The 16,485-nt window shown below is 34.6% G+C and overlaps 2 protein-coding genes, 1 non-coding gene and 1 pseudogene across 5 annotated transcripts; 1 reads left to right on the forward strand and 3 right to left on the reverse strand.

Annotated features, from left to right (window-relative positions):
• Positions 1 to 1,119: 1,119 nt before the first annotated feature.
• LOC111313334 (pathogenesis-related protein 1A) lies at positions 1,120 to 1,997 on the reverse strand. Its single transcript, XM_022914001.2, has one exon. The coding sequence runs from the start codon at positions 1,864 to 1,866 to the stop codon at positions 1,255 to 1,257; it is 612 nt and encodes a 203-aa protein (XP_022769736.2). The 5' UTR covers positions 1,867 to 1,997; the 3' UTR covers positions 1,120 to 1,254.
• An 82-nt stretch (positions 1,998 to 2,079) lies between these two features.
• LOC111313335 (medium-chain-alcohol O-fatty-acyltransferase-like) lies at positions 2,080 to 4,688 on the reverse strand (annotated as a pseudogene). Its single transcript, XR_016332503.1, has 7 exons — positions 4,255 to 4,688; positions 3,396 to 3,945; positions 3,181 to 3,273; positions 3,026 to 3,137; positions 2,672 to 2,881; positions 2,454 to 2,579; positions 2,080 to 2,371 (listed from the first exon to the last, which is right to left on the reverse strand). The product of XR_016332503.1 is annotated as a medium-chain-alcohol O-fatty-acyltransferase-like (transcript).
• An 82-nt stretch (positions 4,689 to 4,770) lies between these two features.
• TRNAA-CGC (transfer RNA alanine (anticodon CGC)) lies at positions 4,771 to 4,843 on the forward strand. The gene has a single exon. It is a non-coding gene; the product is annotated as a tRNA-Ala (tRNA).
• A 448-nt stretch (positions 4,844 to 5,291) lies between these two features.
• Positions 5,292 to 11,725, reverse strand: LOC111313950 (phragmoplastin DRP1B). Of its 2 annotated transcripts, XM_022914853.2 has the most exons (16): positions 11,461 to 11,725; positions 11,019 to 11,082; positions 10,834 to 10,938; positions 10,529 to 10,630; positions 10,065 to 10,115; positions 9,900 to 9,961; positions 9,545 to 9,635; positions 8,315 to 8,379; positions 7,847 to 8,041; positions 7,400 to 7,519; positions 7,107 to 7,177; positions 6,789 to 7,014; positions 6,652 to 6,702; positions 6,193 to 6,421; positions 5,710 to 5,849; positions 5,292 to 5,590 (listed from the first exon to the last, which is right to left on the reverse strand). In XM_022914853.2, exons 1-16 carry the CDS (start codon positions 11,587 to 11,589, stop codon positions 5,462 to 5,464), a joined length of 1,830 nt encoding a protein of 609 aa, XP_022770588.2. In that variant the 5' UTR covers positions 11,590 to 11,725; the 3' UTR covers positions 5,292 to 5,461. The 2 variants fall into 2 exon arrangements, with proteins under 2 accessions (XP_022770588.2, XP_089608540.1); XM_089752414.1 differs by lacking the exon at positions 10,529 to 10,630 and having other exon boundaries at positions 11,461 to 11,724.
• Between the last annotated feature and the right edge of the window lie 4,760 nt (positions 11,726 to 16,485).

The raw sequence follows: 16,485 nt of genomic DNA on the forward strand, positions 1-16,485 counted from the left end.
TATCTATCTATCTATTTATATTTTAAATTTTAGACATATATGCCATTCCCTTGCAGTGAAATCACTTTTATTTTTTTCTATTTCTTTTTTTTTACTTTCTTTATTTTCCTTTCTAATTTTATTAAATATTTAATAAATATTTTTATATTTTTAATTTTTGTAAGATCCATTTAATATTATTAATTAAAAACATTTATTTTTTCTTTTTTTAAAATTAGATATATATTTTTTAAAAAGATATTGACAGAAACGTTGGCGGGTCATTTAAATTTTTTTAAATCTATAATATAGATTTTTCAAAAAAAAAAAAAGTTTATCTTGATCACTTAATTTTCTTTTGCTTTTTTTTTTTTTTCCCTTTTTTAGTTTTTTTTATTTTCTTTAATTAGATCAATTTTTTTTAAAAAGTCGACGAATGTGTACACGTGCATTCTATCTTGCTTTTTTTGTTTTTTATTTTTTTATTAAATAAATTTTACAAAAAAAAACAGTGAATAAATTTTTTAAAAAAAGTCAACCCAAGTCCTTTTTTTTTCAATTTTTTCTAATTTTTGGCTGTTGGTTTTTATTTGTTATATTAGGTAAATTTTATAAAAAATAAGATCAAGATATTCACTTATTATCTTTATTTATTTTTTTAATTAAATAAATTTTATAATAAAAAATCGATAAATAAAAAAAAAACAAAATATAAAATTTATCCACGCGCGGTTATCTTCTGGGTATCAACTGACCATGTTAAAAGAAGTTAGATTGCAATATCTCATCATCTGTACTAAGTTTCTGAGAACCTGAGAGGCTCAAGGCTTGAGCTTTGCGTTTTTGCTTTAAATTGATACTGACTAACATTGTTTTCGGAAAAAAATCCCTTCAAATCCAGATGCCCAGTATGCATGCTTTGAAGAGATAAAACAATTTAAACGTTTTTGCGTTTTCCAATTTCTGTTTTTCAGGTTATAACAGATACTACAAAGCCAATAGCAAACTAACGGTGGAAATTTAAACAGACAACAAATGTTACTTCTCATTGACAACACTGACATTTGGACTTCATTGATTTCATGCAAAAACTAAATGAAATCAACCATCAAAATTCACAAATAGCCAAAAGTTACCCAATTAAAAGACAAAAAAAAAGATTATTCCACGTTTGTTAAACGAACAATATACTATAAATAGAATATAAAATATAAAATAAACAATTAATTAAGCTAGAGAGAAGATTGGTTTGCCGGAGATGGTCTACTGTGATTGTTAGTTGTTGTTATTCGGCTGAAATGGGTTTTCATTAACGTAATTTCCAGGAGGATCGTAGGAGCATATAACAAAGACGCCACCGTTTGAACATTTGGTTCGGGCACATCCTAGTCTGACCGTATCCCTCCATACAACCTGTGTATAGTGGCCGCAGAGTTTCCCTGGGAGGCAAGCATTGGTCTTCCGATCGTAAAACCTGTGTTCCTGCACCCATAACTTGACGACATCCAGGGGACTCCAGTGGTCTCTGCCGCCCCAGAAGATGTTCTCGCCGTAGTGCCCGAAGGAGTGGATCATAAGGCAGTCCTCGCTCCGCTTGTTGGCCCACGCGCGAGCGTAGGAGGCCAAGGTTTCATTCCAGACAAAAAGGGGCTCACCCTCCTGGGCCCGGGCCTCGTTGTGGGCAGTGAGGAATTGTTGATGTTCTGATTGAGGCGACTGGGGGGGCCGCGGCAGGGGGGTCTCCGGCTGAGGTTGTTGAAAGTTTGGTTGCCGGAGTGGATTCAAGTTGGGCAAAATTGGGAAAGTGAGAACAATGGGGAATAGTTGAAAGAAGAAGACGAAGATGAAGAGTGTGAAAATCTGGGTTTCGGTGTTTGGGAGTCCCATTGTTGTCTGCCAGATTTTGGTTATTTTCCTCGTATGAGATCAGGGAAAGAGAGGGAGAGACTTGAAAGGAAGATGTGTCATGCACGGACGATTGAACGAAATTATGGGATTACCACAAAATTTTGACAATAATAGATCCTACTGCATTTAGAAAATTACTTAATTCCATTAATATGCAACAATGAGAAATAATTAAATAAACTATAAGATGGTAATGACTTGACGAAAGTCCTCTTTCACCATTATTTAATCTCTAATTAATGCTTGAGGTTCATGAATTATTGGTCGATGGTGAAGATGAGTATCTCATGAAGTAGACTTTGAGGTTCAGGTATGATGTTTCTCTTTTCTATCTAGGCAAGACCCGTAGTCAGTACTGCATCCTTGATGAGCTGGAGTTTTTCCACGAAGTCATCACATATCTGGTGAGGGTTGGGTATAGTTCCTTCATCCACCGATAGTACAATTCTCATCTTGTTGATGTAAAGAAGTTGATCATTAATGCCTGCAATTTTTAGTCACCAGCTGATCGATCAACCCAACATTAACAGGACAAACATAGTAGTTTTTCTCAAATGAACACTAACATAAGGTTGACCATAAGAACTTGGAGCAAGGAAAGCTATGGGATGAATTTCCTCCAGAGGTCCAACCAGATTCGAAAAGCACATTGTTGTGCGAGATACTACTTTCTGGGACAGAGCACTTGCCACCTGTTATTACCAGTGGAAAAACAAACTAATTATAATAGAGGAATTCTTTTCATTTTAGCAGAAAGTAGTCAATTGGAATATTCAAATTAAACCTTGATGCCAAAAAGCTTGAGCGCTAAATCAGCAATAGAGAAAGTGGATACAGCTTCAAGGGAGCGTTTCTTTCTGTCAATTATGGCCTTAGCATCACGAACATAATCTAATGGATCATCTCGTATTGCAATGGTGAAGGAGAGGAGAACATAACCAATCCAGTTACCCCACTTTGCTTCACCATCCTTCCCTCTTATATCTGCTAAAGCCTGGCAGGCATTAAACGTGAATAAGTTTCGAGACTTGGGCAAATATAACACCCAGGATGCCTAATTAAACCTGTAAACCATAATAAGCTTGACATTTGGTGAAATTATATAACTGCTAAATTAGTTTGAAAGAGAACTATTAACCTGGATTCCTGGAGATATATGGTCTTATGTTGACGAGAAGAGTTGATCGAAGGCGAATATTCTTTGGAAGATTATCCTTCTCTATCGCTCCCCCCCCCATCTTTCTTGTTCCCTAGCAAGTGAAAAAATGAATAAGACAATCTTTCTTGTTTCACCCATAAGTTAAAAAAAAAAATCTCACCACATATTCTCTTGATATAGCGGGACAAACCAGCCTGTGTGATCCCGAAAGCAACACTATTTATGGTCTGAACTCTGAAAATTGAGTTTGAAAGATTTTATTTTCTGAAATAACTCATGATCATCAGAGAGCAGCTTGCTTATGGGATTTTCTTCCTAATTAATGCAAGTATGCAACGCATGGACTTACAGTGTTCATTGCAAATTTCACAACTTGATGTCATCCAAGCTAACTGTCCTGTAAACAATTCGCCGAGGAGTCAACTCACTTCCTGGCGGACCCTTGAGAGGATTCTCAATATCTTTCAAGAACAATGCCGTAGCAAGAAACATGAAAACATCAACCACAGTATTCCAAAACAAGAACATAATTCTCCAACATCCTCTATGATCATTCTTCTTCTTCTCTTGGTTCTTCCTGATTGGAATGGTATGCAAAGCCAGAGGATCATTCATTTGACGAGTGCAAGCAAGTAGAAGAGACATCAGAGAAGTGCCATCACCAAGGGAGTGATGGATCCTGAAAACATCAACTGCCTCGAATTCTGAGGTTCTTAAGTTAAGCAGATGAAGGTCCCAGAGAGGTTGTGATTTGTCAATGTTGGTTTGGCTCAGGTTGTAGATGTAATCTTCAAGGAACTTGGCTGGTGAGGTCCATGTTCTGGGACAATAACATGCCTTTCCAAATCCACTTCCGTTCGAACCCATTTCATTTCTCCCTTTTTTTTCTCGTCCACCACCTAACATTTCTATGTATATTGGTGTATTAAAAATGAAAATTAGAAAAGCAAAAGGAAATAAAAAATCAAATTTAAATGAAATCAACTACTTAAAAATTTTTCAAGAAATAATCCTATAATTAATTATTATTAGTAGTAGTATTTAAGATGTATGCAAATAGCCTACTAAATATATAGACATAGTTTCTCTACAAGTTTAAGTATACTTCAATTGGCTAGGAGATGCTGCTTTCAGTACCCAAAAAATAAAAAATAAAAAATAAAGGAGAGAAAGTTTAATATAAAAGTTGAGTAGTGTTCTTTTTGTACCTGCAAACTAGAGAAACGAGGGTGTTTAAGCAAAGTATGGCCCAAGTTGGCTTTGACAACATCTGGGTAAATTCTAGTCTTGCACCCCATGATGGTTATAACATACACGTTGAAGTTTGGTTCGTGATACAGACGAGATGGCGGGCTCAACGGCTCTTCAACGGCTCTTCTTCTGCTGTTCTTTGGCCATTCTTAATATTCTCTCCCTTTTCTTCTTCTCCGTTTCCTGATCTTCTTGTTTCAGTCGGTTTGGGAGCTTGCTTTCTCCATCTGAAACCGTTTCTAGATTCCATTTTACCTCTCAAAGCCTTCTTCCAAACGAAATTCTTTTGGTTTGCTGCTTGGTAAGGATCATGAAAAAAATAAATGGAATTATGGGGGAGTAGCTCCAGTGTGTTGGTGTGTAACTTATGGATACATTAATTAATTTTTTTTTTTTGCATTCACAGGGGGAGTCTGTCGGTGAAAAACAACAAGTACACATTTTAGGTTTATTGATGGCGTTACTTCATCAAAGGGGGTGTAGCTCATATGGTAGAGCGCTCGCTTCGCATGCGAGAGGCACGGGGTTCGATTCCCCGCACCTCCACTATTTTCTTTCTTGCTGAAAAACTCTGTTTTTCTTTTCTGCTGAACATTCAAAGCTAACCATGATTAATCAGAGTGCTTCCTTTCCTTCATGAAGGAACCAAACAGGACAGAGTAGAACTTCTCATTGATCAAAAGGTCTGCCAGTGTCAAAAATGATCTTATTTTTTAAGATGGTGCTGTGAATTAGAGCCACTGGTTATCTACCCTGATTCGGCACTCAGAAAGGTGTCAGTGAACTAAGCACCTTCATTTAGGATGATCACAATTCGCAAGCAGAGGATCAGATCAAACACCTTCAAGTTGAGTTGCGTCAAATTATGCCAGAATTTTGTGTGAACGCAAATATGTATATAGTGACCAACGGAAATATGTATATAGGAGAATTTGATATTAAATGGGAATATATATATATATATATATATATGAAATAAAATGTAGCCGTAAAGGAACTAGAATAAAAGCTGGTTGATATATAATATCAAAATGTCCTAACCAAGATAGCCGTGGCAAATTAACTCTCCACCCTCCTCTTCCAATGAATAAAAGAATCATCCTATGGATAAATCTCAATTCAACTACCAAGAAACGGAACAAGGTTAAAATAGTTAATTCTCCACTACTTCGACCAGGCAACAGCATCGATCTCTTCTTGTGCGCTCCTGTACAATTCCAGTCGCTTTGCAAGGTTGGTACGACGCTGCATAACTGCTGGATCCTCATCCAGCAACTTAGCCAATTGCTTCGACTGCAAATATAGCGAATGGACAGGTTATTAGCAGAGTTCATCCGCTGTCTGCTTTTTCCATTTTCCATTTTGTTGCAATTTGCAACAGGGAGGGGAGACTTGGCCGTGGGAATGCTTACCTCTTTCTTACCCAATTCAGTGAAGAAGTAGTCAAGCAAGCTACGTTTCGCCTCACGAACTTGACAGTAGACAACGGACTTCGGAATAGAGTTTCTCAAACTTGCACAAGTCATGTTGACATATGACAGGACAGTACTACCTGTTTTTGCCAATCAAAAACATTAAGAAACAGGAACGGATCATAGTTAGAATGGGACAGAGTCACAGAGATGAAATGTGTCCCTAGGCCCTAGCTAGCCTTTTAGTAGTCTAGTTATCTGTAGGATATATCATAAATTAACACAGTAACTAACATCTCTTCTGCTTTCCTTTAGGAAACGAGAAAAGGGGGAGAGTCTTCTCTGAGCAAACAATTGATGAAAAAACCATGAAAAATAGAAACTTCAAAAATTTAGAAATTAGAACTCCAAAACATTGCATAAACCAACTGAGCCAAAGCTTCTTTTCCAATAGTAAAACTGTCCGAGCCTTTTAGTACTTACCGACTCGTCGAAGATAGGAATCATTATATCTATCAAAGAGTGAATGTGTAGGATTTCCACCCTTCTCAATATCTTGAGGAAGCTTCCGGAAGAATTCAACCGTCAGATAACCACATTCCATATCAACTAGCTGTAGAGTTGCCTTCTTGCTTTCTTCCCTCAGTCTTTCCAATGATTCAATAGCAGCATTCCCTACTTCCACTCTCAGAGTGGGATACTGTTTTAGTTCCTATATACAATAAAAAATAAATTAAGAATTTAAGATGGAAAAAGGGAAGGGGGAAGGGGGAGTTGATATGGCATTGAACAAGTAATCATCACAACAGAGCAAAGATGGTGAGCAATTATATTTGAGGTCTGAACAAGAAAAGAAGAGATGCTTGACTCTAACATAGAATGTAAAATAAAAAAATATAAAGTATGATAAAAATCATAAAGTTAGCATGGCCAGGAACTTGCCGTTGTCTCACTCATAGCCTTGTGAACAAGATCCTTAAGTATAGAATGAACCTGAAATTGAATCATGAAATGTATCAACCAAACCACATGCCACAAAAAGTTCAGAAAGATGATTGATATAGAAATGAATTTAGTACCGCATCAACAGCTGCTTCAGCAGGACTTTTGATAGATACTAAACAAGAATCAATAAGACGGCGATATCCTTGCTCAGGGGCTATAAGATGTGGTTGGTATCCATCAGCTTCAGTAATTAACTTGCGTACATTTTCCATTGAAAGATGTTTATCAAATTGCAACCTCTTCAAAGCAGCAGGAAGTTGGCTATCAAATACGGAATATATTTTATCACCTCCAGGGCGTCTGTAAACATTGATGTAACCAAAAGCACATTAAATTGGAAATTGGCAAGAGATTAACAAATTGATAAAACACACTAGTACATAAAAACATACACGCCGTCAAGATGTTCTTTGAAGTTTTGGTCAAAAGCTCGACAGATTTCCATGATTGTATATAACTTCCCCTGCACAAAGAAAGAAAATAGTCAGTGGCTAAACCTGTCAACAGCGTTCTCCAAATACCAAAAGACAGAGGGAAAGAAAAGTCCCTCCACCCTACCTATCAAAGACTGACAAATCGGTAATAGTAATACAACTTCCATAAAAAGGTCGTCCAAAATAAATTAAGCTGAGAAAATTTGAAAAGAGGCAAAACATGAAAGGGATAGAATAGGTTTAACGCTTACTCCAGCATCAGCAGCAATAGGCTTCCCAAGACGGCTCAATTCCGCCTCCAGATCAATAATAGTCTTGCTAACAAGAGACTGAAGACCAGGGATTCGAGACTTTATCACACTTTCCAAGTGCTGCAAAATCAGCCAATTTCAGTATTAAGAATAACATTAATAACTTGAAATGCAAATTATCACTTAAGGAATCCCAAAAAAAAAATTTATCAGTAGACAAATTAAATGTTAGTTTAATTTTTTTTCTGTTTTAGATGTTTGAATGAATTTAACTATTAAAATTAACATCAAAGAATAGATGCGTATGCAGGAAACTACCAGATAATTAACTTTTAAGAAAATATGTGTATATCCATCTACATAAAAATCTCTGTATGCCTCAAAATGGATCGAAACACATAATATAAATCTATTTACATAGATTTCAAGAAAATAGTATTCGTATACCTTAGAAAGCATCTTTCCCAAGTGCTCAGAACCCATCCTGCTAGCAAGGTGACTATACTCCGGGCTATTTTGAAAATATTCTCTCTCTCTACGCCGAGCAGCAATCATATCAACACTCTTGTTAATGTCAGCTTGAGAGCGATTAACAACACCAATCCATGGAAACTGTAGCTTATATGCTTTTCCTTCCAGAATCTAAATCCCGAAATATAAGAAGCAAAAATAGTCATTGCAAGAAACTGAATACATGATTATTGGTAACAAAATGCACAAAGATATTGAAATAAATAACAAGTTCAAATACAACTTTCTAAGAATATTCTTGTCTAGGAACGGAAAGGCTTTAAAAGAAAAAAAGTTTAACTTGATTTGTATATATTATAAAAGACAAATATATTATCATATAGCTGCTCCTAACATTATATCATATAATATCAGTTATGTCAACAATTTGAAGTAAAAACTTACATCAACTGCATTGGTACCCTTGTCCATCAGATCAATCTTAGTTAAAACCCCAAATGTCCTCTCTCCTGATTTTTGACAACCAACCAAGATGAAATTCAATATAAGTAAAATGGAAAACTAGGAAAATAATCATCTCGGCAAATAGGAAAAGAAGTTCCAATGCTGAAAATGATGGATAGTTTAAATCAATAACTATCCATTTCTCATTCCAGAAGGCAATTGACACCCGAATCATAGTGAAAAGTATCAAGACCATTAAAATGAAACCCAACAATGCTGCCATAACCATTGCTATTCTCCCTTTGGTCAGTTACATCACCATTCCATACACATTTTTATATCGTCTTTAAGCAGGATCCTTTCTACAAGATGTTTTTATGCAGGATAATAGCTGCAAAATTCAAGTTTCTGCTATAGATGCTTATTATACCACAGAAGCACCAGTTGAAAATACTCAGTTGAGCAGGTCAGCAAAGGCATGAGGCAAGGCGAAGGCAAAGGAAACCGATGCTCCAACAAAGGAAATGGACTTCATTTCTTTAATTGGAATTGTTTTCCAGCCAAATTTCATTCCATCTTTACCTCATACAACTTCTGTCAACCAGTTCAAGAGTGGCTGTTAATCAAATTCAAAGAGGTAATGCAATTTTGGAGGAGACTTGATTCTTTAAGAATAATTTTTCTTGTTATAAACTTAATTACAGCGAAAATCCCATGCTCAGTGCACCGTAACCTATGGGGCACACATGAACCATTCGATCACAATACTCATAGATATTTTACAGGAGGATCCCATCTGTGCTACAAGGGGTGCATGAATTAAAACCATAAAATAATTGCACTGCCAGACGCAATAATTGGTACAAACGAGGTGCATCCAGCAATCCTCGTGTTGTAGGGAAAGATCCTGTCACATTAGTATCCGCATATTGCACAGGGAAAAGCAATTCAAACAACTAGTGTTAACATACAGTAACTTGTAGAGATACCACTCTAGCATGCCCTTCAAAAGCCCTCCATCAACAAGACGATTTTATTTTCCATTTCCCATACTCTTCATTATTGAATCTTATATCAACTTTTAAAATACTTAAGCCTATTTTATTTTGTTTTACCTCCCTTCTTTCACCTATTTCTATTACAGCAAGTAGATTTCTTTCTACTACCAACTTTCTGAATAAAAATAATGTCTATTGTCCAATACATGAAAGAATTTGGCCAAAATCATACCTTTAGGGTCAACCTCGCGCGAGATCTTTATTGCATCAGAAGTAGCAAGATCTTGATTGGCAGGAGAAATTGCCAGTATGATACAGTTGGGCTGCAATAAGAGACAGGTATAGCACAATAATTTTTTTTTCAAAAAGCATACCCTTTTACATATGATAAAAATGTAAGAAACAAAGAATATTTTAGGCATTTACTAGACCCTGGAAAATTACTTCATACCATCATGCTTATCACTTCATAAATATTTACATAATTGCACATTTATTAGATGAACAATAGTTAACACTGTTTTCAATTATGCTAGTTTAGTGTACCAAGAATAAGCAAGAACCTCTCAAGTTCTGCCTCTATTTACCTTTTCAATAAATGCCCGAACCATATTTTCAATGTCTTGCACAATGCTTTCAGATTGTCCCTCTACATGACAAGTCAATTACCACAACTTTTTAGCTAAATTAATCGACATTGTGACATGATTATTTCAACATAAAAAAAACTTGCAAAAGGTTGAAACACTCACCAATAGCTACTTTTGTAAGTCCAGGGAGGTCAACCAATGTCAAGTTCACCACTGCAAAGGAATTGAAGCAAAATAAACAAACAAATAAAAACAAGAGATAAGAAATACATTTAGCAGCTCTTACGAAAGAATTGAAGTTCATAAAATTGGATGTAATAATTCAAGCCAATTTAAAGAAATAGCACAGATCCAATCTACCAATAAACTAATAATAACCACTGAATGATGGGCAGTAGGATTACTTGTTAATCTCAAAAGCAAATTCAGCTCATGTTGATATTGCAAAAAAGTTGGCAAGATGAATTGAAACCATTAAATGTCTAATCTGAAATCCTCTAATTTCTGTTATCTGAGATGAAAATAATTGGGAGGTTCATTTTGGGTACAAATTAATTATTGGTTTATTTTAGATAACGCCTATTCATGAAAAGGGATTAAACAACTTGACTAACACTCTATCTCACCATTAGGAGAGAAGATACTGAGATGAATTGGAACACTAGAGATTTGTTTGGTATGGCCAGTTTCTCTATCTGTCTCATCAGAAATCTCCTTCCTAACAGCAGCTGCAAAAATGTATCATATTCATATATAAGCTAGCCTTCAAGATTAAACAAAGATATAAACAACTAAAAGAAGCTGCAAAAATTAATTCAAGAACACAGCACTAAAGTTAATTGATCATGACTATTAGATTAACAAACGGGAAGAAGATAATATAGATAAGTTAATTAGCACTAAGAAAAACTCTACTCCAACGAGCGCATACCGAAATCAGTGAATTTCTTTCTCGGGAGATGCATAAACTCTGCATATTCTTTTCCTTCATCTATCTTATGAAGTTGCAAGACGAGAGGCCGCCTTGTAACAATCCCTGCAAACAAGAATTTTGCATCATATCCAGGCTTTTACAATGGTGAAGAAATAACAAGAAAAATTAACAGCAAAAATTACCTGCGCCACGAGGCAAGAAATCTTTTCCAACAATACTCTCTAGCACAGATGACTTACCAGAACTCTACAACCATTAAATTTCTGAAATTATTATATCAAAACCTTATTCTATAAAAAGAATGTGAATGTTTAATTAATTAATTAACCATATTTAAGGGGCTAATTTGAATAAATTCAAATTTCAAACTTCAAAATAGGAAAAGCACAACCAAGAAATGATCGTCGCATTTGAGGAAAAGAAAAACAAAATTTTTAGTCAAAATCACCTTAGAATCAAACTGTAAAGGAGACGGATCAACGCAGAAATAAACAAAATAAAATAAATATTAAAATTCGGCAGAATAATTTAAAATCAAACAAAAAGAAAAGATCAAGAGAGGAACACGCAAATCATCAGAAAAATGAAAAGTATAATTCGTAGTTTTAACGAAGGGGATCATACTTGGCCACCGACAACGGCGATGGCAGGCAAGGAATCCCAAAGGGTAGGCAAAGCGCTTTCTTCGCCGTGATCGCCAAGCGCCGTACACGCTCTCTGTATCTTGTTCACCAATGATATCAGGTTCTCCATGTTGTGATGAAGGAGTCAAAAAAATGGGGGAGCCGAGTTTAGGTCGAGGCGAGTGAGCGGACTAGGAAGGTAGCACTTTTTCAAAGAAAAATGTGCTTTGCCTTGTTTTGATTAGAAAATTGAAAGGAAAGAAGAAGGAGGAGGGAGGCTGCATTTTTCTTCAAGTGGGAACTTTGGGTTGGCTAAGGAACCGGGAAAAAGTCGGAAGAGACGGTTGGAGCCTTTGAATGGAGAGAAAAACGAACGTGACGCGGATTCTTTATAACGGTCAACTACTGGCTGGGCTAGTTATTGGGCGGTCTGATTCAATGTGGAAGCCCAATTTGGCTCTTTGATTATATTTTTGCTTATGCTTCGATTATAATAAATAACGCTTTAATTAATTTTTTTATTTTTATTTAAATATTTATATTCTTTAATTTAAATAAAAATAATAATATTTTTTAAAAAATAAATATTTATTAAAGGTCTATCTTATCCCGGTTTACTTAATTTTTTATTTTTATTTTTATGAGGTATGGAGCATTTTTGACATAAAAAATTTGGATATTATTTGGTTGAATTTAATATTTAGATTTTATCTAAATTTTTTATTTTGGATAATATTTATTAGAATAATCAAATTTGATATATTTAACAATTTTTAATGATATTGTGATGATAAATTAAAATTCAGTATTTTATTTGAAAATTAAATGAAAGTTTAATGACATAAAATTATGTGGTTTAGTAAGATGATGTGATTAAGATATGACAGTTTTATCATTTTTTATCAAAATTTAAATGAATTATATTAGAGTGACTAATTTTAATATATTTAATAAATTCAACGACCTAAATGTAACAAATTAAAATTTAATGATCCAAATTAGATTTGAGCATAAATTGGATAAATTACGGTGAAATTTGTCCAAAATTAGGCTTGGATGTTGAATAAAACCTAAATCTAATCGTAGGCCCAACAACTGGCCCAACCAGAAGTAAACCGTTGTAAAGTATCCACGTCACCGTTGTTTTTATCTCCCTCCAAGGCCCCAATAACTAACCCAATCGTCGCCTTATTGAAAAAAAACACTATTACACGACCAATTCGGCTTCACTTATTTATCTGCAAATGGTCGTGAAGGGTCGTGTAAGAGTGCTAACCTTTTTTTTTTTTTTTCAAGCATTATCCGGACAAGTCATTAGTTCTGTTAAATGTGGCGATAATTGGATTAGATGTTTGATTATACATGGTTATTGCCAAAGTTTGAACACTAAAGTATGCCTAAATTGTGGGTGAATGACTAGCCGATGATATCCTCCCTGGAATATGTAACACCATAATATAGTGTTAGAAATAACATTAAGTTTCCATTTTCAAAATCTGGTTGAGGGTCTTAGATATGGTATTATGGGTTACATCCTATGCTTTTATAAGTGAATTTCCTACTATAGTTTTCCCCATGGTGACTGGAGCTTGATTTGATTTAGTATACCGTTGTTTTGGGCTTTGAAGTGGAAATGTGGGAATGGATTCTTTTAATATTGGAGAAGCAAAGATGTTATCACAGTAAACGGTGCTTGAAATTATTTCAAGTTATGAACAGATTTTGACTTGCAGTGTTGCTTTCCTTTGTGTTAATGAATTTATATCAAATAATGAAGTTTTATTCTCATTTAGGTAAATCACAGGACAAGTGATGTGGCTAATTTTGAAAGACACATTTAACATTTTAATAACCTTTTTGCAGCTGGTAATTGAATCTGAATCAGGGAAATAAATATTATAGCTGATATCATGCTTCAACTTATAATGGTTAATTGGCAGTATCTGTCTGCTACATATCAGTGCTATCATATGTAATATGAATGTCTTTGCATTTTTTCTATCACACAGAAATATTGAAACTCAGGGTAAGCATGTTTTTCACAGGTCTATAGCTGCAGTTTCCCTATTGCCTAATGTCTACTTATATCTGCCTAAATTTCATGCGTTTTTTGACCTGGGTTCAAACATGACCTTAACTTGAATTTTATTTCCTCCTCAAATAATTATATGCAATATGTGAACATTCTGGCAGCTAGCTTGCCTTGAGAACTGTCATTTAATTCTGTGATTGCTAACTTGTGTAGGAATCATGGAATAATTTTGTATTCCTGGTTGTAGGTTCTTGGTATGATCGTTGTGGACCTATTTCAAGGGCTGCAGGGCATCCTATCAGTCAAAGAAAACTCAAGGAACTTCTTGGCTCACTCCATCACAGGTCCTTGCTGGAGCTATGCTTGGCATTGTGGTAGCTTGTATATCTTCTGGGACAGTGTTATCTCGAGGCTACCTAATTATCTTCTAGGACACGGCCACCAGCCATTCCAGCATGTGCTAGAAGTGCCATCTCATTTAAGGTTTAGTATGTGTGAAAGGCTTCGAAAGAACCGATAGCAATGCGCCACGTGGTGGGCATATGATCCAACGGCCCACACATCCACCACGTTTGCTGATGACAACCATTAATCCCGGTATCCTCCAAATACCTCCTTGATCAATCTCTCGTTAGATCCTGTCCGAATCATGTACATCTGTGCAGAGGTCAACCAAAAGAGAAACAATAAAAATTTCCGAAGATTCAAGACAACAACTGTCATTCTGTTTATCAGTTTATGTCAGCTGAATATCCCAAAATCTTTGTCTCGTATTTTCTTAAGCATTTCTTTTCGTACATTTTTTCTCATTTCCGTACCATTCAACTAATTTTGTTAATGGCTGATTTGCCTAATATTTGTGAAAGTTAGCCACATCTGTTGAACTAAATTCTCGACGATTCTCACATCATATTCATAATTTCAGCTTTTAGATTATAAAAAAATTTGTAGCAAAACTGAAAAATCTACTACCACCTCCTACCCGCACTTGCCCTGAAAGGTAAAAGAAATTGAAAATAGAAAACGACAAAAGTAAAGAGAAAATAAAGTAGTAGCAGCAAAGTGTATTCATGAAACTTAAATTCACAGATCGATTAATTTTCATTGCAAAATATTATTTCCAGTTAGGGTCTGGTCTAGAGCTCCTTTGAAGCTCAATTGCAACCATTTGATTTCCCAGTTGCCACCTCTGAGTTTGATGAACCGTTTGTTTGATTATGTAGGATGAAATGCTGTATAGACTACAAATTAACGATCAACATTTGTCACCTGAATTACATGTTTGTTAAATAGTTTGCAATGAGTGACTTTGAATTGGTAACGCTTTCATGTCTTTGCACCTTTTTACGGACATTTCTCGAGCATTTCCTAGCTTTGTGCTGAACAGTGAAGCAGAACACTGCAAGCAGCTAGCATACCTGAATGCAAATACAACTTATTTTCGTCATGGTTTCACCTCTCGGCGACTATTCAAAGAAGAAAAGTTCCAGATTGGTGAGAACTGGGGGAAAAATGTTGGCGTCTAGGATACGAATAAGTTTATGCAGCGGCATGTTCAACGAGGAATCCTTCCGCATCTGACAGCAGAATCTGCCTCAATTGAAAACCTAGCCCCTAATTTCTTCTTTAAAACTGGCTTTTTCTGTACTATATATGAAATCTGTCATAACATGTCTCTTGTAGACTCAATAAGCTAACATATTTGATCAATGGGTGAATACACACCCTTTTCAGCTCCCATTCATTGGTTTTTTTTACTATTTTAATTTGAAATATGTGATTGGAAATTATATGACAAGATAGATCGTGAAGAATTTAAATATTTTTTCTTATGTTGTTTTAAATGTTTAGAAAAAAAAATACTAATCTAATAGGAAGGATTAAATTAAAGAGTTCTCCTAACAGTACTAATATATACATATAAATATTTTGAAAGAACTAGTATTATATTTTTATTTTCTTATTTTATTTACTTATCAAATGATTCGTAATTTCCCTTCACTCGAAAGTTAAAAAATGGAGTTTTCACAAAGTAATTATTATCATATTTTTATATAAAAATATTTAATTCTTCAAGCGATCAAGTCTTATCTGCTGAATTTGATTTTTTTTTAATAAAAAATTATTAAAAAGATAGTTGATCGGCCATCTCAGTCGTCATCACCGACCCTCTGGAAAACTTGGAAATTTCGTATCAACAACGCCTGCCGTTTAAAGTATCCTATTCAAATGAGAAATTCCAACCTCCAAAAAATATTATTATCCAAACCGAATATTCCAATGGAATCGGAACAGACGTAACCAATACGCACCGCTGTCCTTGGAATTTGATTGTATTATTACTATATTGTTTTTAACGTCCCTGTGTTTGATTTTGACCAGCTTGTGTTCCACTTCAAAACTTGAGATGTGACGGCAAGAAAACAATAATAATAAAAAAATCTCTATTTCATTTGTAGAATAATATAACATTATTTTAGAATAATTGAGGAACAAATTTTAAGAGGTAAATATTAGTAATAGAAAAAATATTATAAAGTTACTACAGAATATAAATATTATAATAGTAATTATTTTTATTGAAATATTTATGATTTCATTTGAATTATATTTTTATTATTTATATTTATTTTTAAATAAAAAAAAAATTCACCAATCAAATGAAAATATATCACCGTCTATATAAAAGTCTTTTGGGCCATGCATAAATCTTTAGCATTTAATTTGTTTTATATTGGAGAAAATGTGTACTTTAAAACAAATCATTAAAGTTAAGAGTTATCGGAAGGGATAATATCAGGAGAGATGAGTACAAAATTAATAGATAGGGAGACTTGGAAACTACTCCAAGAATTTTACTCTTTTAGGAAAATTTAGATCCTAAATATAGGAAATACCTAAAATCGTTTTCCCTTGTTGCAAAAGTTTCGTACAATTCACACGTATACAAAAATTGGGCAAAGCTAGCACAAGTTTACGCGTTACCTATAAAAG

The sequence above is a fragment of the Durio zibethinus genome, chromosome 23 (assembly GCF_047325235.1).
Source record: "Durio zibethinus cultivar Kanyao isolate XHJ-2024 chromosome 23, ASM4732523v1, whole genome shotgun sequence".
Lineage (NCBI taxonomy): Eukaryota > Viridiplantae > Streptophyta > Magnoliopsida > Malvales > Malvaceae > Durio > Durio zibethinus.